This window comes from Tenrec ecaudatus, chromosome 12, assembly GCF_050624435.1.
Source record: "Tenrec ecaudatus isolate mTenEca1 chromosome 12, mTenEca1.hap1, whole genome shotgun sequence".
NCBI lineage: Eukaryota > Metazoa > Chordata > Mammalia > Afrosoricida > Tenrecidae > Tenrec > Tenrec ecaudatus.
Window position 1 is genome coordinate 76382390 of NC_134541.1, and position 27695 is coordinate 76410084.

The 27695-nt window shown below is 43.9% G+C and overlaps 1 protein-coding gene across 3 annotated transcripts in view; it reads left to right on the forward strand.

Moving 5' to 3' along the window:
• Positions 1–402: 402 nt before the first annotated feature.
• Positions 403–27695, forward strand: part of OGDHL (oxoglutarate dehydrogenase L) — a 36924-nt gene continuing 9631 nt past the window's right edge. For 2 of the 3 annotated variants that reach the window (XM_075527917.1, XM_075527920.1), the window contains exons 1-9: positions 403–606; positions 2441–2611; positions 17996–18098; positions 18538–18653; positions 18804–18958; positions 19734–19880; positions 21467–21557; positions 24470–24649; positions 24812–24940. In XM_075527917.1, coding sequence (XP_075384032.1) covers positions 403–606; positions 2441–2611; positions 17996–18098; positions 18538–18653; positions 18804–18958; positions 19734–19880; positions 21467–21557; positions 24470–24649; positions 24812–24940 — 1296 coding nt within the window. The remainder of the gene's footprint in view (positions 607–2440; positions 2612–17995; positions 18099–18537; positions 18654–18803; positions 18959–19733; positions 19881–21466; positions 21558–24469; positions 24650–24811; positions 24941–27695) is intronic. The other variant, XM_075527918.1, reaches the window with a different exon arrangement.

Below are 27695 nucleotides of genomic sequence, written 5' to 3' on the forward strand. Positions count from 1 at the left end.
CAGTGCTTGGAGATCTAGCAGTGGCATGTACCTTTAACTTTGAAAACTCAGAGCCAAGGCAACAGGCATGCATGCCAGACATTTGATAAGATCTTTAATTAGTCCTCTGATAACCTCCTAGGTAGCAACTTTGATTGACAGCTAAGCTGTGACTTGGCTAAGATGATTGTGCCAGGCAGACCCAGAGCTAGGATTGGAAGTAATTGAGTTGCTAATTCCCAGTGAACTCTAGAGCAGGAAGAGATTGTCCCATTCACCACACACACTCTCTCTCTCTCTCTTCTGCCCTAGCCCAGGGGCATCCCAAGTAGATGGAGGAATGTCAGTCAACAGGCCTTTCTTTTCTGTAGGCTCGGCATTGTTCATTCCTGCGGGGTGTTTCCCCCTCCTGCTGTACTGAGGATGAGTTCACTGCGGCTGTTGGTGTCTCGACTTGGTCCACAGGCCACAAAGTTTCTGGCCTTACGTGATGCCCAGGTGCTCAGCTGGCAGCGCAGATCCTCTGGGCCCCCAGCCACTTTCCCCAACAGCAGAGGTGGCAGCGGCTCCAGTTACATGGAGGAAATGTACTTCGCTTGGCTGGAAAACCCCCAGAGTGTCCACAAGGTTGGCTCCCTGCCTCCCCTGCTCACTGGTGGGAGGGAAATCCATATGTGTTGGGTATGGGTGGACAGAGTGGGGAAAGTAGGTTGCCTGCTATGGGTTGGGGGTGGTTCTCTGCCCTCTAGGCCCTCAGTCACCCTGCTTGCAAAAGAGCTTTGTACTTACCTTTGAGGAGAAGAGCCTGCTGCCTTCCCGATGTTGTACTGGCCGACAGTGATGATCTTGCCTGAGAAAACGGATCATGGCCTGCTCTGAGCAGGGGCCCTGTCCCTTTGTCCTGACATACTGTCTCCAGATGGGCCCTTGCAAGTACAAGGGTTTCTGGATGTATTGATCTCATGAGGCAAATGCTCATAGATGATTGAAAAAATAAAATATCCGTGGCAGAGAAAGTGAAGTCTCTCTCTCTGTGTTTCACTCACAACCCTTCCAGGAAAGTAACACATCACATGATCCAATACCAAAGAGCATGAAAAATATACACCACTAACTAAACCTCCCAGCCCATCACCAATCTGCTCAGTTTCTACCCTTTCCAATTTATTCTTAATTTTTTCTGTATCCTTTTAGAGAGCTCCTGTATGCAAACTTGTTTGCCGACATAACTCTGGAAGAGATCCCCCCACTTACCCATCACCACCTTTACACAAATGTAACATGTGATGCACACTTGGCTCCCTGCTTTCATCACTTGGCAATCTATTGCTAAGATCTTTCCCCATGCCAGCGCATAAAGAGCTTCATTATTCTCCCCTCCCCACCCGCAAGTTAAATTCCATTATATGTCTGTGTCAGAATTAATTTAACTAGAGCCATAATGGACATTTGGTTTGCTTCCAACCCTGGAGATTTTGAACAGGCTGCAATGAATAAGTCTGTGTGTACATCATCTGTGCAACTCTCTGTAGGATAAATCCCCCAAGTGTATTGTTGGCTCACAGCTTATATGTGTCTTTAATTTTGATGGGTACCCCAAGTTACTCTCATCCAGATTGGGACAACTTATTGCCCCGCCAGTATTGCACGTGCGGTACCTTCATATGCCGGGGTATATATGTACATTTTTTGCTTCTACACACATAGTAGGAAAGCATACATTTTTTGCTTGGTTCTCTTACCCTAATGATCTTCCCTAGTCACAATAATAAATGTACCTTATACTTTAAAAGCTACAGTTGTCCAGATACTAAATATACATTTTTACGAGTTTCCTACTGATGCCCACCATGTAGGTGTTTTTATGTGTATCAGCAATCATATAGAGAACATCCTTATACCTACATCTGAGTACACATATCTAAGCATATATGTAATCACGCACTCTGCAGGAGAAAGATGAGGCTTTTTGCTCTTGTAAACATTTACAGCCTTGAAAACCCAAAGGGATGGTTTTACTCTGTCCTGTATAGTTGCTAATGAGTCAGGACTGACTTGTTGGCAGTGAGTTTAGGGTTCGATTTTGATAGAGTAAATACGGAGTAGTGGAATTGCTGGTTCAAAGATACATTCATTTGAAATGTGGACAAGCTGCCTACAAAATTGCCCTCTGCAAGAGCGCCCCTCAACCCATGGTGAGTGAGGGCATGTTTCTCCCAGAACTATAAGCTCCAACTACCTGAATCATAATTATAGCCCCTTCTTCCCAAGCAGGATCCTGGGAGGTATGAGCTCGGAAGAGGGGACCTGGGCTAGGTGTGAGGGGTCCCCTGGGCAGGGTATCAGAAAGCCTCTGAGATATATAGAATGGAAGGAACACCTGATACCCCTCCCCCGCTGGGGCACCCCAGTTTCTCTCAGATCCTGACTTGGCGGTGTTCTCACTTCTGTCATTGACCAGTTCTGGAACTACTTCTTCCTGAAAGCAAGTGAAGAGGCCTCTTCTGGCCTGGTGCAGCCACAACTTCCCTCTGTGGTCTCTGAGCACAGGCCATCAAGCGCAAACAGCACCAAGACCAGCAAGCTAGTGGAGGATCATCTGGCAGTGCAGTCCTTGATCCGGGCCTACCAGGTAGGGGCAATAAGGGTGAAGGACTGCTTGGGTGCTGATGGGGACAGCTGTCATTCAACTCCAATGTCATTTGCTCATAGAGCCCCCTGAAATCTCTAGCAAGTGGTGCCTTGTTCCCGTGGCCATTCTTTGTCATACTCATAGTATTTGCTGCCCCCCAGTACTTTTGTATGCACTGATTTTTTTTTCAATCTCATCTAATCTATAAGAGCAGGCATGGTGTCTAAGTACCTAGAGAGTACTTAGTATTGATTTCTGTAAATATGTGTTGAATTTAAAACTGAATAGATTGACCCTGATTGATGCCTAGTCTTGACTCTTGTGCATTCCAAGAAGGCAGGGAATAGTATACTTATGTTATTAGAGTCCCTGGAGCTAGTCCCAGTTCAGTTACGCTATGTACAATAGAATGAAACTCGGTGCCATCCTCATAATTGTTGCTATTTTTGAGCCCATTGTTAGAGCCCTTGTGCCACCCATCTCCTGGACAGCCTTCTTTCTCACTGACCCTCTCTATTTTCCAAGCATGATGGCTTTTCCAGGGACTGGTGCTCTCCTCAAGACATGACCTAAGTATGTGAAACAAAGTTTTACCACCTTCATGTTGAAGAAGCATCCTGGCGATGCTTTTTCCAACACTTACATGTTCCTGTTCCAACAGTACATGGTATATTTACTATTCTCCACCAACACCACAACTCAAAGGCATCAATTCTTCAGTCATCCTTATTCACACGCACATACGACATTGAAAATACCATGGCACGAGTCAAATGCATCTTAGTCTTCAAAATGACATCTGATTTTTAACAATGTAAAGAAATCATTTTGCAGTGGTTTGCCCAGTGCACTCTCATTTAAATTCCTTCCTAGGGCATCAATTGTGCATCCAAGAAAAATGAAATCATTGACAACTTCAGTCTTTTCTTCATTTCTTGTGATGTTGCTTTTGATCCAGATGTGAAGAATTTTTTTCTTTTCTTTCTTTCTTTTTAAAAAAAATCATTTTATTGGGGGCACGCACAACTCTTATCACAATCCATACATCCATCTATTTTGTCAAGCACATTTGTACATTTGTTGCCATCATCATTCTCAAAACATTTGCTATCATCTCCTCATTTTTTGCCCCGCCCCTCACAAACCCTTGATAATTTATAAATTTTTTTCATGTCTTATGCTGTTTGACATCTCCCTTCACCCACATTTCAGTTGTCCATCCCCCAGGGAGGGGGTTATATGTAGATTCTTATAATTGGTTCCCCCTTTCTGCCCCACCTTCCATCCACCCTCCTGGTATCACCACTCTCACCACTGGACCTGAAGAGTTAACTCATCTGTCCTGGATTTCCTGTGCTTCCAGTTCCTATCTGTACCAGTGTACATCCTCTGGTCTAGCCGGATTTGTAAGGTAGAATTGGGATCATAATAGTGGAGGAGAGAAAGCATTAGAGAACTAGAGGAAAATTGTATGTTTCATCGTTGCCACACAGCACCCTGAATGGCTCATCTCCTCCCCATGACCCTTCTGCAATGGGATGTCCAGATGTCCCTAGAGTTGGGCTTTGGGTCTCCACTCTGCACTCCCCTTCATATCATGCACAATGATATGATTTTTTGTTCTTTGATGCCTGACGCCTGATCTCATCGACACCTCGTGATCACTCAGGTTGGTGTGCTTCTTCCATGTGGGCTTTGTTGCTTCTGAACTAGATGGCCACTTGTTTATCTTCAAGCCTTTAAGACCCCAGATGCTTTATCTTTTGATAGGTGGGCACCATCAGCTTTCTTCACCACATTTGCTTATGCACCCGCTTTGTCTTCAGCAATCCTGTAGGGAAGGTGAGCATCATGGAATGCCAATTTAATAGAATTAAGTGTTCTTGTATTGAGGGAGTACTTGCATAGAGACCCAATTTTGCATAATTTTTTCACGATATTGAAGTATAATCCATACTGAAGACTGTAGTCTTTGATACTCATAAGTACGTGCTTCAAATCCTCCTCTCTTTCAGCAAGCAAAGTTGTTGCATTATTCTTTATGCAGTCCGGCTTCTCAGATGATTTGCTTCACATAGAGATTGAATAGTTTGGTGCAAAGATACAGCCCTGAATGCACTCCTGATTTAAAACGATTCCGTATCCCCTTGTTCTGTTTGAATGACCGCTCCTTAGTCTTCTTGCAGTTTCCTTGTGTTCTAGGGTTTCCATTCTTCACAATGTCATTCGTAATGTGCTATGATCTACAGTTGAATGCCTTTACATAATCAATGAAACACACGTTTCATTAAGGTTTTCACTGTTTTCAGCCAAGATCCCTCTGACATCAGTAATGAAATCCTCATTCCATATCCTTGTCTGAGTCTGACTTGCATTTCTGGCTATTCCCTGTTGATATACTGTTGCAACAGCTTATGGATTATATTCAATAAATTTTTACTTGCATGTAGTATTAATGATAAATCAAAAGAACTAAATCCACTGCCATTGAGTCCATAGTAACCCTCTGTAGGGTTTCTGAGACCGTAAATCTTGGCAAGAGCAGGCAGCCTCATCTTCCTCCTGTGGAGGGGCTGGTGGGTTTTAATCATCAACTTTGCAGTTAGCAACCCCTAAATTACTGTAGTGCCAGTCATTTCTACAATTCTGTTGGGATACCTTTCTTTGGAATGAGCATAAATATGGATTTCTTCCAGCTGATTGACCAGGTCTTCCAAATTTCTTGATTCGGACGAGTGAACATTCAACATTACAAGTGTTTGTTGAAACATTTTGATTGGTGTTCCCTCAATTTGGGGAGCCTTGTTTTTTGCCACGGTAATGCAGCTTGGACTTTGTCCTTCAGTACCATTGCTTCTTAACCGTATGTGGTCTCAAATGGTTGAACATAGACCAATGTTTTTTGATACAATAGCTTTATGTATTTCTTCCATCTGCTTTTGATGTTTCTTATATCATGATGGTGGTGTGGGATGAGTTTTGTGCTGCTAACTACAAGGTTGGTGATTTGACCCAGCAGATGTTCTGCAGGAGGAAGTTGAGGCTGGCTTCTCTCATAAAGATGTATGGTCTTGGTAACTGTAAGGAGTGGTTCTACTCTGCACTGTGACTTGGAATTAACCTGATGGCAGGGGGTTTGGTGGATGTGGTTCAGCATCTTTTCCATAGGAGCCTTACAACATAGGGCTTGGATTTTTTCCTTCAGTTCTTAGTGCTTGAGAAATATTGCCTGTGCTCTTCCTTGTTGGTTTTCAAGTCCCAGGTCTTTATTATGACTTTTCAAGTCACCTTTTGAAATCTTCTGTTTAATTCTTTTACTCAATCTTTTTTCCTCCTTTTGCTACTGTATGTTCAAGATAAAATGTTAGACTCCCTTCTGACATCCATGTTGTTCTTTTCTTTCTTTCCTGTCTTCTTAATGCCCTTTGGCTTTCTTCATGTGTGTTGTCCTAGATGTCATCCCACAGCTCATCTGGTCTTCGGTCATCAGTGTTCAGTATGTCAAATCTAGTCTTGAAATAGCCTCTAAATCTAGGTGTTCAGATTCTGTTTCTCATAGGATTGCTTTTATTTGTTTTTAGCTTCACCTTGAGTTTACATATGTGCAATTGGTCCCATAATCAGACCTCGGCCTGATTTTGATGAGAATGAACTTCATCTCTTTACACAAATGTAAAGAGGCAATGAATGAAATTTTTTACAATTTGATCCTGGTGTATTATGTGAGATCCACATATATAATTCCCACTTATACTGTTGGAAGGATAATTGCAATGAATAACTCCTTGATTTTGCAAAATTCTGTCATGTCATCTCCAGCATAATTTCTATCACCAAGGTCCTATTTTCCAGTTATGGATCCTCCTTTGTCTCCAACTTTTGCATTACAGTCACTAGTAATTATCAATGCAGTCTTATTTCATGTTTGATCAATTTCAGATGTAGTTGGTAAAACTTTTTAATTTCCTCGTCTTAGGAATTGTGGGCAGAAGCCCTGATGGCATAGTGGGTTACTTACTGAGCTGCTAACTGCAAGGTCATCAGTTCAAACTCTCCAGCCACTCAGGGGGAAAAGATGAGACTTTCTGCTTTTGAAAGATTTACTGCCTTGAAAGCCACAGAGGCAGTTCTACTCTATTTTATGGTGTTTCTGAGTCAAAATTGACTTGATGGTAGGGAGGATTTGGATTGTTTTCTATTTGTTTTTTTCTCTATTGTATTTAGTGTATAAATTTGGTAGTTTTATTAACTGGCCTTTCATATAGATATATGGATATTAACTGATCAGACAGTGTTGCACTTCAGGATATATTTTGAAATGTTCTTTTTTGATGAATGTGATATAATTCTTTTTCAGTACTTTGGCATTGTTAGGGTATGGTGGCCCCCTTTCCAGATGGATCGGGGCACTTCTAGCTTCTATAAAGGAGCGGTGACATGACGGCAACACCGAGACTGAACAAGCCAGTAGGAGGAGGCAGCACAGCACCCTTATTGAGCAGTAAAGTCTAGATACACTGGGACAGGCCCCCAGCAGGTCTAAAATACTGAAAGGGTGAAAGTAGTGAGATTCTGTCTAGAGCTAGTAGATCCTTCATATAGTGTGGCAAGCAGCTATTGAGCTCAGGGCTGGGGTTTTCCAAAAAAAAAAAAGGCAGTGGCTCTTGCTTGGCTGGGTCCCAACTCTGTCCTTATTTGGCAGGGTCCCAGGTGGGCATACTCAGGGCCTCCTCTCTCCCTGTTTCTGGGATATGGTGATTCCTCACTTAGATTGATCAGGCGGCTTTCCCTGCCCCTGTCAATATGACTGTCTGCTTCAAAAACCCCCATACCAGTCAGCTCAGTGTTGTCTAGCGTATTGATCTTTATGTGTTCTATTTCATTTTTTATGCCTTCTGATTCTTTTTTTGTACATTTCACATTTTGATGATTAGTGGTTGCTTGCAGCTGTCTATTCTCATTTGGAATCATTTTACATTAGCAAATAAAAATCCCCAAAGTTTTGTTCCATCACGTCGTTTAAGTTGATTTATATTTTGAGTGCTTTCCAACTGTGAGCTCCTGGCAGACGTTGTGGGAGGGTCTGACAAGCCACTGCAGGAGCAGTGGTGTGCTGGCTTGACGGCGCCTTAGCAAATGGAATGGTAAAGGTGCCTTGCCTGAGTGCAGTGGACTCTGTGCGCGGGAGGGCCACTGTGCGGCCTGGGCACCACTTGTTTTGAAGCCATCGTGGATGCAGGAGGCAAAGGAGCAGGGCTTGTCCCCACTGGCTGAGCACTTAATGCATTAGGGACTTCCTGAGACTAAATAGCTTCCTATTTGGCATAGAAACTTTTCTTTTTAGCTTATAAGAAAAGAGATTTATTGTCTCATAGTTCTGGAGGCTAGCAGTCCAAATTCAGGATGTCAACAGGACCAGGAACTCTTTTTAAAGTTCTTGGGAAAGATACTGTCTTAGTTGCTCCTTGGCTTGGAGCTGCAACATAATCCCTTAGTCACATGACTGTTTTCCTTGATCTTCCTCTCTGTGTCACTTCTCTTTTGTCAGTACACCACACAGACTTACTTAGGGTTCACTTAATGTTGGAAAGACCTCACATTAGCCTACAGGATTCTCGCCTGATATGGCTGTATCTCATGTGGTCACCTCCATGATCTGTGAAGCAGCCAAGCAAGCGTGGGAAGAATAGGTACAGTACCATCCTTGAGACAATTGAGGGAGGTTTCATTTAGGGTGTTACCTGCTCTTAGTATATCTTGGCACTGTGTGGAAGCTAGCGAACTTCTACTGCTGGGTGGGGATCCCGTGTCTGGTTCTTCCACCTCCTGTTATATTACTTGCCAATCCCAGGAGTGGATGGCTTTCTTTTCTAAGCATAGTTCCCAGCTCATCAGCAACTCTTTACTTCGCTAGGATCAAGCTCGAGGGTGCCCCCCCTCACAGTAATCTCTGTAGTTCGTTGTGTTATTCTGCATTTGTCTGGTAATCATCTGCCAAAGGTGGAGAAAAAGTGAAGTTGCTGACTCCAGACTTTTTTTTTTTTAAGTACCAAAGTCTGGGTCACTATTTATTGATCTCTCCTGGCCTTAGCTCCCAGGAGACTCCAGACTTTTGAAGTGACTCTAGGGGAGCTCCCCACTGGGGCTGGGGCTCCTTCCAGGACTATCAGCTGCTCACTGTGCTGGGAAAAACCTAACGTATTATGGACATTTTCAAGCACTTGAAAAGTAGGAGAATAGCGAACCTTCACATCCATCAATCAATGATCCATTTTTTCTCTTTCATTCATGGATGGATTATTTTGAAGCTAATTCTGCCATCCCACTCAGTGAGAAATAGTCTAGAGATAAGGACTTTTTAAAGAAAAGTAACATGATATCACATCTAAACATAGCAACAATACTCCTAAGACCTATCAGGTATCTAGGGTTAGTATTTATAATAGCTTGTTAGTCTTATGATTTTTTAAAACTGCTTGTTTGAATTATAGAAGCCCTGGTGGTGTAGTGGATGAGGGTCCATATAAATTCCTCTCAATCACTTTTTTATCCCCAGTCATTGTCTGTTGCAGAAGCAAGGCTGTTTCTGCTGTGGTGTTACTCATTCTAGTTTTGCTGATTGCACCCCCATGGTGCCACTTCACCAGTTTCTTCGTCGTCTGTCATTTATGGAAGTTTGCAGACAAAGAGACGCCTGTCAGGTTTCCGTTTGATTACTGTTTTCAAAGTCTGCCAGATAGGTGGTGATGGGTAGTTTCATCAGCTAGTGGCCATGGCACTTTCATTTGCTAGATCCATTACTCTATTAAAAACAAGTTGCCATCGCACTGATTCTAGCCCATTTGATGAATCTCAATCTGCTAGAAATAATAACTTTATTGATATTCAAAAGTTTGATATTCAGTTTTCAAAATATGGCTTCTATCTACAGCCCTAGTAGTGTTGGGGAAGCCCTGGGGGATGTAATGGGTTATATATTGGACTGCTAACTTCAAGGTCAGCAGTTCAAAACCATGAGCCCCTCCATGGGAGAAAGATGAGATTTCCTACTCCATTAAAACTCAATTGGAATGTATAAAGTCTGAATCAGGGAAAATTGGAAGTTATCAGAAAAAAAGGACCGTATAATGGCATCATAGGCACATGTGAGGTGAAGTGGACGTGTTGGCCATTTTGATTCAGCAAATCATAAGGCTTATTATGCTGGGAATGACAGAGTCAGAGGAGTGGCATCACATTCATCATCCAAAAGGACATTTCAAAATGTGTCTTGCAATACTGTTTGTGATAAGATCATTTCTATCCTCATAGAAGGAAATCCAGTCAATACAACCAGTATTCACATTTATATACCAACTAAATGCTAAATGATGGAGAATTTGAAGAATTTTACATATGTCTGAAATTGCTCAAACACGATCAAGATACATTGGTGATTATGATTATTAGAATGCAAAAGTTGGAAGCACAGAGGAAGGAACAATAGTTGGAAAATGTGACCCTGATGATAGACATTAACCTAGAGATCATATGATAGAATTTTGTAAGACTAGTGTGTTAGGCTGGGTACTTTAGAGAAACAAATCTACAGAAAGAGAGAGTTTTCTATAAAGGTTAAGTGCACATCAAGAAAATATCCCAACCCAGTGTTGCCCAAGCCCATAAGTCCAACATTAGCCCATATGTCCGACACCAATGCACAAAGTCCTCCTCCATCTCACAAAACACACACTATGATGCTGACTGCCTGAGGAAAACCTAATCAGTTAGTGTGTAAGCATCCCAGCGCTGGCAGGGGTCTCCACACGGCTGATCAGCACCCAGGGCTGCATCGGGGCAGGTCCATGTGGCTTCTCCTCAGGGAAGTCTGGCAGGAAGTGAGCCTTGCCAATTGAAGCAGGGAACTGGCTAAGGCAGCTGCACCTTGGTCCGACCATCAGAAAGCAAGAGACCCGAGAACTAGAAAGGTGATGCTTACTGAGCCATTTATCCCTCTGCCCTTCGATTAACTCCACATGTGTTTATTGGCCAGGTTGTCACAACAAACTACCTCAACCGGTGACTTTGGGATCTGGAAATGTTTTGATTCTATGCATAAAGTTTTCAGCAACTACTTCTCCTGAAGTGGGCAACTGAATCCTTCATTGTAGTCTTTCTTAGTCTGGAAGCGCCGCTGAAACCTGTTCACTTTAGGTGGCCTTGCTGGCATTTGAGATACCAGTGAAGTAGCTTCCAGCATCACAGCAACACACAGGCCACCACAGCCCAACACACTGACAAGACAAGTGAGAAAATCAACCAAGAAGCTAGATTATATGTAGAAGAACAAGGCATTGAGTTGGAAGAAGGCTTTTGCAGGAAGGCGATAGGCAGATGACTCAACCTTTCTGTAAGTGAGAAATTTGAAGCCCTTGCTGATAAAGATCAAGGATTGCAGCCTTCGATACAGATTACAACTTAATGTAAAGAAAACCAACATTCTCACAACTAGTTCAATAATCATAATAAACAGAGAAAAGATTGAAATTGTCAAGGATTTCGCCTTGCATGGATGCTCATGGAAGCAGCAGTCAAGAGATCAAATGGTACATGCCTTGTATTGCAAGAAAGTTGTTAAACATGGGGGTTACTCTGCGAACTGAGGTATGCCTGGCACCAGCCATGGCATTTTCAATCAGCTTATGTGCATAGGAAAGCTGGACGGTGAATAAGGAAGACTGAAGAAGAGCCAATGCATTTGAATTGGATGCTGGTAAAGAATATTGAAAATACCAAGGACTGCCAAAATAACAAACAAGTCTGTTGTGGAAGAAGTACAGCCAGAATGTTCCTTAGAAGTGAGGAAGGTGAGACTTCGTCTCATGAACTTTGGACATGTTATCAGGAGAGACCAGTTCCTGGAAAAGGACATCCTGCTTGGTCAAGCAGAGGGGCAGAGCAGCGCAAAGAGGCAGACCCTCAACAACATGGTTTGACACGGTGATGCCAAGCATAACAATTGTGAGGATGGCACAGGTCTGGGCAGTGTTTCGTTCAGTTGTACATAGGGTCACTATGAGTTGGAACTGACTTGATAGTACCTAACAACAACAACAACAAAAATCTATAGTGTTGATAATCTGTATGGGCAGTTTTACATAGAGTCAAATTTGACTCTGTGGCAGTGAGTTGATTGAGCAGCATTGGAGCACACCCATGCTATCTGGTAGGACAAGAAGTTCTAAGCTCAGCTTATATGTTTTCTGCCCCTGCCTTTAGATTACCTATTTATCCAAGCAATGCTGGTTCCTTTCACTGAAGAATGGTATTTTGAGTCCATATCTGGCCACTAGGAGTGTTTGTTGCTAGAGGTCTGGTCATTACTTCTAGGTCTTTTTAGTGATTGGTCAAGGGGTATGTACTTTCTTTTTTCAAACATTTTATAGGGAGCTCTTACATATATAGTTATAATCCATAGTATCATTAGAACAAGGATAGTTGTACTATTGCTGCCATCATCATTTTCAATATATTTTCTTTCTTCTTGAACTCCTTGATATCAGCTCCCATTTATCCTCCCCTTCCCCTACACTACCACATTCCTAAACCCTTAATATATTATATATTATTATTATTGATTTTGTGCCATAATTTACACCATCCAATGTGTCCATTGGCCTAAAATTCTGATGTTTGTTCTTCTCAAGTGGGGTAATACAGTCTTGTTGCTATCATTTCCCCCTTTCCCTTCTTTCCCCTCCTCTTTCCCCACATCTTCAGGGAGTCGTTACTCCCATTACTGTTTCTGAGGGGTTTATCTATCTTGGGCTTCGTGCATTGAAAGACCTTAATTGTACCAATGTACAATTACATATACAATGTACATTTACAAGATTAGTGAGGTAAAACTAAGCCTCAATAGTGGGAAGAGGAAATTTTAAAGAAATAGAGGATAGATATGTATTTCATGAGTGTTACCCTGCTTTGTGGGTATTTGTTTAACTTCAAGCCTTTAAGACCCCAGACACTATGTCTTTTAATAGCCTGGCACCATCAGCTTTCTTCAACACATCTGTTTATTCACCTATTTTGTCTTCAGCAATTGTGTCAGGAAGCTGAGCACCATACATTGCCACATTATTAAAACAAACTGTTCTTGTACTGAGGTAGGATTTAAGTAAAGGCCCAAAGTCCATCTGCTTTCTTATTGTATTTACATATGTATACATACAAAGATAAATAGATCTATCTATATATTTACATATATACATAGCTATATTTATTCCTACATATATAATTTTTACTTCCTTGTTTTAAGATGTATATACTTTCTTAAAGATAACATACATTATGGGAATATATTGTTGCTTTTAGATAGTTAAGGACTTTGGTGGCACAATGATTAAAATGCTTGGCTGGTAACCAAGCCAAATCAATTTCTATCCATAGTTCCATTTTATCTTTAGGGAATGTTAGTTAATTGTGATTATTCCACTCTATGTAGTTATGCCACAAAATGGATACACTTATTCCTTTGTTTCATTTTATTTTAAATTTTTGATTGTTTTATACTTAAGTAAAATAGGTTTCTAAAGTCAAATATTTCAAGCAAGATATTTTATTTTTAACAGTTTTATTGGCACTTTGTCAATAAATGCAAGTCTATAGTTCAATCATATCAAGAAGAGTTGTACAGTCATTGACACAGTAAATTTTAGAACCTTTTCTTCTACCTTCTATGCATTGTTATTAGTGTAATTATTATTATCAAACAAGATATATATTTAATGTTAGCTTTTATTCCTAACCTTACAAATGATGTCATCCTTTTCCAATAGATGATTTTCGCTAGTTTATGGTTTATTACGCTGATATTTGTGTGTATAGGTATATATAAAATTTACATCCATATGCACACAATTAAGTATGTGTACATATTTATGAGGTCTTTTAAAAGTTCATTAAAAACAAAATTAAAAGACAGCGGAATAGATAAATAACCTTAGTTATCTAGTGCTGCTGTAACAGAAATGCCACCAAAATATAAACTCACTGCCACTAAGCAAGGCTATTCATTCCTTTCAATTCAATCATAGCAAGCCTATGCACAGCGGAGAACTGCCCCTGTGGTCCCCAGGGCTATCAGTCTCTTCAAGAACAGAAATCCTCCTCTTCCTCCTGTGAAGCAGCTGGTGGGTTCAAGCAGCTGACCTATGATTAGCAGCTCAACGTGAGGATGGATTTAACAAATAGCAATTTATTCTCTCACAGTTTAGGAGGCAAAATCCTAGAAGTCCAAATTCTAAGGGAAGGTTTTCTTCGTCCATCCGTTCTGGAATAAGATCTGTTCCTTGTTCAATATCTAGGGACCTGGTATTCTTGGCTATCTCAGTATGTCTTGGCATCAATCTTCCCCTGGGTCTTGGAAGTTCTCATCACTGGGACTGAGGCTTCCAAGGACTGTTCTGTACTCTGCTCTTTTTCTTGATGTTAAGCCCTCATTTTCTGCTTCCTTCACTCTCTTTCCATCTCTTGTAAGACAAAAGGGGATGCAGGTCTTATCCCTGGTTCACTTCCCTTACACTGGGTCCGAGCTATGACCCGAGTCAGAGTGTTGCATCCACCCTAATTCTTTTACAGCTGATTCACATCAGATCACATAATGGGGACTTATTGCATCAGTAACAGAAATGCCAAATCACATCATTACGTAACTGCTAAACCACTGAGAGTCATGCCCCAGGCAAGTTGGAACATATTCTAGGGGTGAAGAATTCATACACATGTACAAAGGGGTTTCAAAGTTTATGGGAAAAAAGTAAAATAGAAAGGTAATGGATTTTTCCCCCATGAACTGTTGAAGTCCTCTTTTGACTGTACACACACACACACACACACACACACACACACACACACACACACTCACGAAGGTGAGTCCAAAAGTATTGCTACTAGAGGCTCAGTTCTTATATGCATGGGTTAATTCCAAAGGCAGCATTTTAAAACATCTCTGCCATCAGTGAATGGCTACCTCTATGTTCTCTCAGTAATATCCTTGTGTTTGTCTCACTGGGGTACTTTCAAGAAAAGGACCAATTAAAACAGTGACTTCCAGAGGGATCTGCTAAACCAGTTACATTCATGCCAGAGGGACCAGCTCAGAAGTTTATGATCACTGTTTTATGGGATTCTAAAAGAAGAGCCTTGAGAATGGGCATAGAGATTCCAAAAGGTTAGGGGGAAGGGGGAGAGGTGGGGAAGGAGGGGGGCACCCATAGCAATGAATGGCACATAAACACACACCCCCAGCCAGGGGGAAGACCAACAGAAACCAGAGAGGAAGGGGCACAGTGGATGGTGTGAGACTTGAAAATCATTAACAATCTACAATCTATCAAGGGGCCACGAGGATTGGGGTGGGGGGAAGAGGGAGGGGAAAAAAGAGGAGCTGATCCCAAGAGCTCAATGAAAAGTAAATGTCTAGAAAAGAATGATGGAATATATGTACAAATATGTTGGATACAATTGATGTCTGGTTTGTAACAAGATTTGTAAGAGTCCCCAATAAAATGATAAAAAAAAAGAATAGCATTGATAGGTTTCTCAAAGGACACATATGCCCATAGGGCTTATTATGAAGGAGTGTTCATTGAGAAAATTGAAAACTGCGTTGAGAAGGAAAGGGCTAGGAAACGTGAATCTATATATAAAATGACAATGCAATAGCACATTCTTTTAAAATTAATTTAAAAAATTAAATCCTTTTATTGGGGGCTCTTACAGCTCTTATCCCAATCCATACATTCATACATTGTGTCAAGCACACTTGTACACATGTTGTCATCATCATTTCAAGCTCTTCTTTCTACTTGAACCCTTGATATCAGTACCTCATTTCCTCCATCCCTCTCCAACCCTCCCCCCCTCATGAACACTTGATAAATTATAGATTATGATTTTCATATCTTACATCGTCCTCTGTCTCCCTTCACCCATGTTTCTGTTGCTTATCCCCCAGGAAAGGGGTTACATGTCAATCCTTGTGATCAATTCTCCCTTTCTCCCCCCACCTTCCCCTAATCCTCCTGGTATCTCTGTTCTCATTACTGGTCCTGAGGGGTTCATCTGTCCTGGATTCCTGTGTTTCAGGCTCTTATCTGTAGCAGTGTTGATGTTCTGGTCTAGTCAGATTTTCAAGGTAGAATTGGGGTCATGACAGTGTCGGGGAGGAAGCATTAAAGAACTAGAGGACAGTTGTATGTGTCATCGGTGCTATACTGCACCCTGACTGGCTCGTCTCTTCCTTGTGACTCTTCTGTAAGGGGATGTCCAATTTTCTACAGATGGGCTTTGGGTCTCTACTCTGCACTTCCCCTCATTCACATCGATATGATTTTTTGTTCTGGGTCTTTGATGCCTGATATCTGATCCCATTGAAACTCATGATCACACAGGCTGGTGTGTTCTTCCATGTGGGCTTTGTTGCTTCTCAGCTAGATGGCTGCTTGTTTATCTTCAAGCCTTTAAAACCCCAGATGCTATATCTTTTGATAGCTGGCACCATCAGCTTTCTTCACCCCATTTGCTTATGTATCCATTTGTTTTCAGCAATCCTGTAGGGACGGTGAGCAGCATGGAATGCTAGGTTATTAGAACAAAGTGTTCTTGTGTTGAGGGAGTACTTGAGTCAAGGCCCAATACTTAACATAAGTACATAGATCTATTTACCTATAGTTACATATAAATATATTTAAATATGCACATGCCTGTATTTAGACCTCTGTAAATTTCCTTTGCCTCCCAGTTCTTTCCTCTATTTCCTTTTCCTTTCCTCTTGTTCCGCTATCATGTTCAGCCTTCCTTCAGGTTCAGTAATCCCTCGCTGTTACATTGTCCTTGATTAAGCCCCACTAGGTCCTACACCCTTCTCTCCATTGATTTTAGTTCACTTGTTCACTTGTTGTTTTCTTGTCCCTGGGTTGGTTGACACTCCCCTCTTCCTTTCTCCCACCTCCCCTTTTCCTGTGTCGCCCCGGAACCGTTGGTCTCGTTGCTTTCTTCTCCGAATTGTTCATCCACCTATCTCATCTAGATAGACATGCAGAGATATTAATAAATACAAAAAACAGGCAAAGCCAAACAAAACAACAACAAAAACGAAATAGCAACAACAAAAAAGAAAGTCAATGACAAAAAGCAAAAAACCTATAAATAGTTCCAGGTCTGTTTTTTTGACCTTTAGGAGTGTTTTCCAGTCAAGTCTGATGGGATGCCACACTCTGTCCCCAAAGTCTATTTTTGGTATTCCCTGGGGACTTCATTGCTTTGCTCCCTTTGCTGCTCTGTGCATTCCCTTAGTGTTTCACCCCAGTATGATGGGTTCAGATGGGGCACAATCCCCCCCACTGTGTCCCCCATAGTGTAATGGTTCAGTGAGGGATGTTGTGTCTCGTGGTGGGGCCGGCCCTATGGTCCTCTCTGTGCATGATCTTCTCTGAGCAGGAATATCGTCCTTGGGATTTAGTGGGCCAGGATGTGTTCCACTCACTCTCCTTCCCTGTGTGCTCTAATCTTATGTGCCCCTCTCCCCAAGCTGTAGCTTCAGTGCTGTCCTCTGAAATGCATTCTTCGGGGGTTACCCCCCCCCCACAGACCTCTCCATTGATCTATTGCTACATAGATATTGCTACATTGGTCTATTGCTACATAGGTATGTTGTATTCACGTGTTGGCCGGGTCTCTCTCTCCCTCTCCTGTGGAGAGATGAACAATACCCTCCCCTTGGGGGGGTTAGTGACAATGGCACATTCTTGTAGGACAACAAGAACCTTCCTATGCAAATTTCATTGGAAAACCTTGACCCTTCCACCCTAGTGCACTTATCTTGCCCCTTGAAGTTTTCCTTTCTTCCCAGAACTCAAAGATCATTTAAAAGAAACACAATTTGAGTCCCTTGAGAATATTTTGACATGGTGTAGGTTTAAGAGAGAAATTCTTCGGAGAGAGGCTAGGCAGATGGAAAATATCATCTCAAAAAAGTATAGACCTAGATAGAGGATATGTTGAGGAACAATACATTTTGACATTTTTGTTATTAAAGTTTTCTATGTTTATTCAGCAACACTTTACTTAACCCTCCTGTGTGTGACACTGTTAAGCTTCTAGAATCTTGAAATTACTGAGTACTGCACTGAATGCCTTTGTGTGTAGGTCCTTCTGTATTTTTGCCAGTTGCATACTATACCTTAAAACTGTGTGGAGTGTCTGCCTGTGACTTGGTGATACAGACATGTGGAAACTCGGAATCCTGGAACCCGAAGTGAGGGCTAGAGGCACAGAACCTCACTGTTGGTGAAAGTCTTTTCTGCAGGTTCCAGCTCTAGCTTTCCCCCCATTTCCTTCCAGATCCGGGGCCACCATGTGGCTCAGTTGGACCCACTGGGCATTCTGGATGCAGACCTGGACTCCTTTGTGCCCTCTGATTTAATCACAACCATTGATAAGTTGGGTGAGCACCCTTACCTTTTCCCATTGTCGTGGCAGTGCCAGAGCGCTAGGGCTCTTGGCAGATTGAGTGCAGACTGAACCAGCGTCCCTGGGTCTGTGTGGCCTACAGACTACTGGTTTCTTTCTGACCCTGGACCCCCAGAGCATGGTGTCTCTGCGAGGGAAGTCTCACATGAAATCTTGCTGAGCTGGGAGAACTCTTGGGATGTGCAAGCAACTTGTGCAGGTTCTCCATTGCATGATGGCAGGATTTATCTCCAATTCTTACCTATGTCCCTGTTGACAGTGGGTCCTTGAGCTTCTTAGTGGGAAGTGGAGGGAGGGTTCTGGGGAGGCCGCTGGGAGGAGCTGGGGATACTCCGGGGCCTTTAGGTCTGATCTTACACCATTCTCCCCTCTGCTGTCTGGGGATTTAAAAAAAATGTTTCCCTTTCCTTTAGCCTTCTATGATCTACGAGAGGCTGATTTAGATAAGGAATTCCAGCTGCCCATGACCACCTTCATTGGGGGCACAGAAAGCACCCTTTCTCTGCGGGAAATCATTCGTCGCCTGGAGGTGAGCCTAGACAGGGCCTTTTGTCTTCATTTGTGGGGACTCTGCATAAGCAGCCTGGGGGAAGTGGATCCTGCCTTTCCATTTCAGATTACTAGGGCCTGTGTGCCTCTTCCTGTTCCTTATGGGCCCCCACGTCTCTTCCCACCCCAGAGCACCTATTGTCAGCACATTGGCCTGGAGTTCATGTTCATTAATGATGTAGAACAGTGCCAGTGGATCCGGCAGAAGTTCGAGACCCCTGGTGTCATGCGATTCTCCAGTGCAGAGAAACGGACCCTGCTGGCGCGGTTGGTGCGCTCCATGAGGTGAGCTCCTGGCCATATGGGCAGCTGCATGGGACACTCCGGAGTTTGCTAGGGAAGGGGAGGCAGGACCGGAGCAGCCACACCACTGGCTTGGGAGCTCTAGGAAGAGTAGAGGCACCATGTCCTTGGATAGTTTAGAGGAGAGCTGTCTCCTGTAGAAGTGAACAAGTGGGCAGCACTGGGCAACCATGATAGCAGAGACTGCAGGAGACTCAGTCTGTATCCTGAGCAAGGGCAGAGAGGACAGGAATGACTCAGCACGTGTGGGCAGAAATACAGCCATTGGTCTGAGTGTGCGCATCAGCACCTCCCAGTAGATGGAGTACTTGCTGACTCTGCCCATCAGTCTTCTCTAAATTAGCATCTGCCCAGGGATGCAAGGGCTTGGAGGAGCCTCTGGCTTACCTCCAGGTACAAAGATGACTTCTTGAAAACTGAGGGGTAGGCTAATACATGGATTCGATAGCTTGGGGCTTCAGTGAGAATACTGAGACATCCCCCAGGGATGACTTCTTGAAGTTTGACTGTGAAGTAGGATAGAGGATGTAGCTTTGAAGGGTTGCAGTATAGGGCATAGAGGGGTCTTTGGTTAATATGGGGACCCCTAGTCTTGCCCCGAACCTGTATTTATTGCTGCATATGCAAGGTTGGGTCTATGAGATGTCCTAGAGTCTGCAGAAGGAGGTGGCTCTTCAGCATCCTCTGTCCTAGACAGCAGCAAGCTGCTGCATGAACAGCCCCTCTAAGACCTCGCCCTTTCCTGTGCCCTTTCCAGGTTCGAAGACTTCCTGGCTCGCAAGTGGTCCTCAGAGAAGCGGTTTGGCCTTGAGGGCTGTGAGGTCATGATTCCTGCCCTCAAGACCATTATAGATAAATCCAGTGAGATGGGGATTGAGAACGTCATCTTGGGAATGCCTCACAGGTGGGCCCCACGCCCTTCCCACCTCCCAGTTTGCTCATTCTCCAGGCTCACAGGGCAGAGAGGTGATGCAAATTAGAGGAGGGAGCATGGTGGGACCAAGGGGTGGTAAGGAGTGACCCGGAAAATTCTGAGTCCCTGAGTCTGCTCATCACAAAAAGGGCTTGCATGTGGCCAGTGCCACAGGTCCAAGGATAATTGGGTTCTCTCAGACTTATGCCTTCTCCCACCATGTTGCCACTGCCCCCAGAAAGAACAATTTCAGAAAGGGATTTTGATGCTGCTTGGGGTTCCAATAGGTACGAAGATATGTGGAGGGGCAGGTGGTCTAGAGTTGAGTCCAGGATTTTTTTCCCCTATAAATTTGCCCACAAGATTAACTAGAATCGAGGTGGGGGCGGGAGAAAAAAAAGATTAATAGGAATCATGGCAAGGACTTAGAAAACTCTGCTTAGAGCTGGAGCCTGAGAGCTAACAGGGAATGAGCCCTAGGATGCTGAGACCATGGTAGTCAGTGTCCTGCTGGCTGGGCCATGTGAGGACATGATGAGATGCTTTTTGGTGGCATAGCTTTTTGGTACTGAGGTAGAGACTTGGCAACTAATTGTGGGTGGGGGCCACATTACATGAGGGGACTCATATCTGAGGTGCTGAGAGTCCCTATCCTGCAGACTAGGCCACCAGGAGAATAGGATTCTATCCGTCGGGATCATTGCTCAGGGGGCCCAGAGACACTTGGTCTCTGGTCAGAAGGGTCATCCAGAGCGAGTCTGGGTGTCTGGGGCAAAATAAACTCATATGGTTTCAGGTTTGGGGGAGGAAAATTGTCCTGCCGTTTGGGGACAGAACTGGGGCCTGTGCACTGAGCTTTGTTCCCACAGAATAGGAGCAAGGCTCCACTTATGGGAGAGTCACTCTTCTATAGCAGGCCAGGCAGATAGAGTTTGCCAAAGGTGTGGACCTAGTGCTTGGTGGGCTGCAGGGGGTGAGGAGGGGCAGGGGAGGGCTGATGAGGGAGAGGGCATGTTCTGAATCATTCCCAGCCTATCATTGAATGGTGCCTATCGTTGAATAAGTGCCCTTTGGCGGGATGTTTAGCTGGACTGGAGAACCCTGGGTCCCTGGCTGCCTTCTGATCTCTCGAACCTCAGTGCCTCGAATCAGCCTCTTAAGGATCAACTGAGACTCCTTTTCCATACTGTGTTTCAAGATACAGCTGGGTGGTATTGTGTTGGGCTTTGAGGTGGGGTGAATGGGTTCCCTGCTACAAGGGCCTGGCCCACCCACCTTGGCCTGAAATGTGCAGGCTGATGTCTGCCAGGAGGATATGGTAATACTGGGCCCGTGAAGGCAGGCAGCCTGTGTGCCTGGTGAAACCACCACCCCTCTGACCTCAGGGGCAGACTGTGTCTGCCAGGAGGATATGGTAATACTGGGCCCGTGAAGGCAGGCAGCCTGTGTGCCTGGTGAAACCACCACCCCTCTGACCTCAGGGGCAGACTGTGTCTGCCAGGAGGATATGGTAATACTGGGCCAGTGAAGGCAGGCAGCCTGTGTGCCTGGTGAAACCACCACCCCTCTGACCTCAGGGGCAGACTGAATGTGCTGGCGAACGTGATTCGGAAGGAGCTGGAGCAGATCTTCTGCCAGTTTGACCCCAAGTTGGAGGCAGCAGATGAGGTGGGTACCCAGTCCAGACCGTGGAGCCTCTGATCCCACAAGCCAGGTATGTGGGAGCCGGGCTGGGCCAACAACAGGAGCTCCCAGGCTCAGACAGAACTGGCGATGGACAGACATGCGAAAGAGTGGGTGAGAAGGTGGGAATGATTGTATAATGCCTGTATGACCTTTGAAGAAGTGTAAGATTCTGCTAGCTGGATAGCTAGGGAGCCTAAGACCCAGAGCTGGGGGGGCTGCTCTGAACATCTTCAGCCCAGCAAGTGTGGCCCTGCTTCTGCGCCCAAAGTCTGTCCACTTCCCCTCAGTCTTATGTTTCGCCTTGTGGGTCAGGACGGTCTCCGCAGTCAGTGTCCTGCTGGCTGGGGCATATGAGGACATGATGAGACAGTTTTCTGCTTACAGCTCCCTTGGAGGGTCCACTTATCTTACCACGTCACACCCCAGACCTCTGCCAATGCTCGGCTTTCAGCTCACATCGCTGTCACCACTTCTCTGCCAACTTCTTTTTCAAAGCCCTGTCCATCGTCTTTGACTTCAGGACTATTTTTTGTCAGACTTTCTTCAGCTTGCTTGTGACATGTATGTTTGTGAGCATGTGCATGCATGCGTGCATGTGTGTGCACACCCATTGTGTATGTGTGTGTGTCTGTTTTTCTTTACCTCCAGGTGGGTAGCAGGGGAAGGGAGGGCCTGCCACAGGGATTTAGTTGGTGTTGAACCGTGTGAACGACAATTCCAGAGCAGGAACGAGAGCCTAACCTATGGGGTCCCAGCCCAGAATCCATCATTTGCCCAAACAACGTTACTATACTGAGGCAGATTGGCTTTTTTATAAAATGGGCATAAAAGCATCTGCCCACAGAATCGTTACCATGAATATTCCAGTATAAACCAACCCGAACATCAGTCAAGGCACCCAATTTTACCACAAACACTGCATTAAAATGTGCCGAAAAACTCTGCTTATACCCGAGTATATAACAGTAATCATTAAGAATCAAGGTGATGATATGTATGTGTATAATCAAAGGATAAACTTAAACTAATTTAAACTAAAAAGGAATATAATTATCATTTAAAAAAAAAGATAATTCAGCAAGAGTCCGTTTCCCTGGTGAGCCCCAGTTTCTGCTCCTATAGCTTCCATGGCAGCCAGATCCTGCTTGTGGGTTTTGTTTATGTTCAGTACGTGCTTCCAGAAAGGTTCCATGCAGATACATCCACACATGCTCTGGGAAGCCTGGTTTGTAAAACACCTTGGGCCGCGCTGAGCTGCTGACTGGCCCCTCGCTGCTTTCACTCGGCAGCCTGTCATTCCGACCACCCCACCGACACTGCCTGCGTCCAATGCAGAGCTGTGTGGGTTCTTACAGCTGCTGACCGTGTCACTGGGTCCGATTGACATCAGGGCTGGGAGAGCAAACATCCGCGCCTGCAGGCGTAAATGAACTTCTCTGTTAGGGCTGATTGAGAAATGCAGTTGCTGAGTGTCAGCGTGTCATGAACACTGAAGGTTTGCTCTTCAGTGAGCCCACTGAAGACGTGTGAGGGCACTACTGCCCCGCAGTCTCTCTGCTTCTGCTAAACCTTTTCTTTTTGGCCAGTATCTTAATGTAAACCTTTTGCCATCAATTCATCTGAGTATCTTTTCATATATTTTAAAGCCATTTAAAAAAATTTAAGTTCTCCTTTTGGCTTTTGTCATTTAGCATATTGACTTGTAAAGTGCGTTGTATGTTGAGGAAATTAGTCCCATGTCTGCATTTATTTATTTAAATCATTTCTTGTTAATTTAGGTGAAAGTTTACAGACCTTTGTCCTTGGGTGAATGTTGCCCTTTGATCTCAAATTGTTGCTCATTCTAACATGGGGGTGCATTCAGTTCCAGACCTGAAGAGTGACTAAGGGCCATAGACCATCTCAATAAATCTGGCCTCTTTTATGATTTTGGATTTTATGCCACATTTCCCTTCCACGGTATTTGGGACCTTCAAGCGCCATCCTTTGCAGAGTACTTGGTAGTCATAGCGGGTACCAACTAGTTCTTCTGGTCTCAGGGTTTGGAACCTGGTTTGCATGGTCCACTAGTTCACTTAACTAATTGTTTCCCCGTGTCTTTTGATTTTCAGCACTCCTACTTATTTTTATAACTACTTTTCTCAGTTTGACTTTCCTCACTAAAATCGCATGGATTTACTTCCTCCGTGACAACTTTGTTAGGGTTTAGTTGTCTTCCCTGGGTGGCTCACACAGGTACGCACTCCGCTACACGCCAGAAGATTGGTGGTTGAGTGTAGTGACCTGCTTCGGAAAGATCACAACTTTCAAGATGCCGTGGAACTCTGCAACACGGGGCTGCCATAGGCAGAACCAACTCAGTAACAAGCAACACATTTAACAGAGTATTTTATGGCTGTCAATCACTTATATAGTTTAAGAAGCTTTTCCCTATTCTAAGATTATAAAAGACATTTGTCATGTTTTATTTTGATATGTCCAGAATTTACTTTGGGCTAAGGGATGCAGTAGGGATGTTGCTCCTTTGTTTTCCCAGAGACCCCACCAGGAGTCTCAGCATTGTTTAGGAGTCTCTTCCCTTACTTTCACATCTACTGTAATCTGGGACATACTATTTTTTTTTACCACTCTCACTACTTCTGCACACCTAAGGTGTATTGTGGTTGATAATGCTGAGATGACAATACTTGATTTCAGACCTTGAAGAAGGGGGTGGTACATTATGGGTCCAGAAGGAACCAGCTTCCCTTAGTCTAGCCTGGAGGGTGGTGAGGGAAGGACAGTGAGAAGACGGTGCACGTCAGAGACGGTAGTGAATCCAGGTCTTTGTGGGTACCAGGGGAGACTGTTGACTTGAATATCTGTCTATCCAGTTATTTGTTTTCAACCCTCAGGGCTCTGGAGATGTCAAATATCACCTGGGCATGTACCACGAGAGAATCAATCGGGCCACAAACAGGAATATCACTTTGTCACTTGTGGCCAATCCCTCCCACCTCGAGGCTGTGAACCCTGTGGTGCAAGGAAAGACAAAGGCTGAGCAGTTCTACCGTGGGGACTCCGAGGGCAAGAAGGTGAACTCAGCGTGGGCACCAACGGATGGGTTCTGGGGGCTGTCTCCGAGGGCTGGCCTCTGGTGGCTGGGCTCAAGGAGGAGCTGGGGACTTGAGGGTTGGGTTCTAGGTCTCAGCAGTGGAGGAGGGCCAGGCAACTCCTTCTGGCTCATGTCCTTGCAGATCATGTCCATTCTAGTACATGGGGATGCTGCCTTTGCCGGTCAGGGCGTGGTCTACGAGACCTTCCACCTGAGCGACCTGCCCTCGTATACCACCAATGGTACTGTGCACATCGTTGTCAACAACCAGGTAAGGAAAGGTTTTCCCACTGGGTCTGATCAACATGTCTTATGCAAATAATGAGACCGTCCTCCTTCTAATCCCTCTGCTCTGCCACTTCCTAGTATGTGGCCTCAGGCAAGTCACCTGATCCCCTTCAGCCTCGGTTTCTTGATTTGCGTGAAACTGCACTCCCATATACAAGGTCCAGTAAGGAAAGGACTGCTCAGGGCTTCAGTTCATACAAGAAAACAAATAACATGTGTAAATGCATCTCTACTATCAGTGGATGGCCGCAGGCAGCTTCTCTCAGTAATATGCTTGTCTTAGTCTCATTAGAGTGATTTTAAAAAGTCCAGCCACTTTGGGCCTCTACTTAAGTCATCCCTCAACACAAGAATACTTTGTTTTAATAACCTGGCACTCCGTGATACACACCTTCCGGACAAGAAAGGTGAAGGCAACATGGGTGCATAAGAAAATGTGGTGATCTTTGCACAGTGGCAATATCGTAACCAGTGAGTTTATCCCAGGCATGATTATTGCTAATAAAAAAAAAAAAAGAAAGAAAATGTGGTGAAGAAAACTGATGGTACCTGGTTATTAAAAGATATAGCGTCTGGGGTCTTAAAGGCTTGAAGTTCAACAAGTGCCCATCTAGCAGGGAAGCAACAAAGCCCACATGGCAGAAGCACAACAGCCTGTGTGATCACTTGGTGTCAATGGGATCAGGTATCAGAAGATCAAAAAGAAGCAATTATATCGAGGTGAAAGAGAGGGGTCCGAGTGGAGACGCAAAGCCTGTCTATAGAAAGTTGGACATCCCTCACAGAAGATCACATGGAAGAGATGATTCAGCCAGGGTGCAGCATAGCAGTGACTAAATACACAGCATTCCTCCGTTTCTTTAATGCTTCCTCCCCACCACTAGCATGACCCCAGTTTTACCGCACAAATCCTGCCAGACCAGAATGTGTACATTGGTACCGATAAGAGTTTTTGACACATGGAAACTAGGACAGGTAAATCCCTCAGAAACGGTCATGGGAATAGCAGTACCATGAGGGTGGGGGAGAAAGGGGGAGCCGATAGCAATGATGGATGCACATCCCTGATGGGGATGAATAACTGAAATGTGGGTGAGGGATACAGTGGATGGTGTAACTTACAAGGGTTCACACGGCTTGGAGAGCGGGGGAGGGAGGGGAAAAAGAGGAGCTGATAAAAAGGGTTCAAGTAGAAAGAAAATGTTTGACAATGATGACGGCAACTTGTGTTGTTTTAGATAATTGATGTGTGGATTGTTATAATGTCTGTAAGAGCCCCAATAAAATGATTTTTAAAAAGAAAGAAAAGGTTCAGCTAAAATAGTGGCTTCCAAGGGGACCTGCTAGACTAGTGAATTCAAGGCCGCAAGGTCAGCTCAGCTGTGGCAGCTGGTATTTGGGATTTCATGGGATACTCCTAATAGATTTCTGGATGAACACAATGGTCACTGTCTTATTATGAAGAAGTTTAAGTTAAGAAAATTAAAAAAAAAAGAAAATTTAAAACTGCATTCGACGAGAACAAGGCTAGAAAGGCACTACCAAGGATTTTTTTCTTTCTGTCACATGACAACGCGCCTGCTCATTTTTCAAGGCTAGCAAGTGCTGTCCTACAAGAATTTCACGGGAACCTTACCCAGTCCTCCTCACAACTCTGCTCTTGCTCTTTCAGGGGTCTTTTGTTTGCATCTATGAACTGAAGCCCTTGTAGCAATCCTTTCTTTTGTTTCAAAAGAACATGATGCGAGTCCGTCAAAGATGCCAGAGCTGCTGTTTGGCATGGAAGAGCACAGAATTCCCAGAGGAGGGTCGGAGAGATGGAAACACCGCCTTCAGAAGTGTGTCGATAATATGCCTAGACACAAGAGCTTCCCATTTTGATATTTTTTGTTTAGTGAATATGTATGATTTTATAGCAAAACGTTATGACTTACCCTTGTATTCAGAATAAAGATAAGATTATAAGGATGAAGTGAATCACTCTGTAACAAGTTCCTAGCATGGATATTGGATATGTAACTAGATATTATTTTTAGATTTTGGTTGAACATAAATATAATAAGGTCTATCCTTTTATTTTACATTAGTTTTATTCAGGTAAAATTCACATAACATAAACTTTAAAAAATGTAACTTTCAGTGGCATTTAGTACATTCAAAATAGTGTGAAACCCTCACCTCCAGCTAATTCCAAAAGATTTATCACCTCATATTCATTAAGCAGTTACCGAGCTTATAAAATCTCTATTTACAAATTTATTTGCATCTTGTGTGATAACTATTTCAACTAGCTCTTTTAATAGAAGAGGCAATGGAGGCTTTGGGAATTTAAGTACCTTGCCCAAGATTATATAGTTTGTAACGGTAGAACTGGGATTTACCCAGGCATACATTCCTAATGAAATCAATTACCATTGAGTTGACTCTGACCCATGGCAGTCTCATGTGTGTCCAAGCAGACTGATGCTACAAAAGATTTTCAGTAGTTGATTTTTTTCAAAAGTAGATTTCCAGGCCTTTATTCCAAAATGCCTCTGATGGATTGAAGCCTCTAACCCCGCCATTACTAGCTGAGCGCACGAACTCTTGGCAACGTCCAGGAGCTCTTTTTATGAAAAAAAGGCATGATTCCCCAGCTATTGGCTGGTCCCTATGGGGGCTGCTATTTCTGACCATGGCCCGTTCACCGTACCCCTCCTTCTCCCACCTGGACACATATGACCTACCCTTTGCAATGA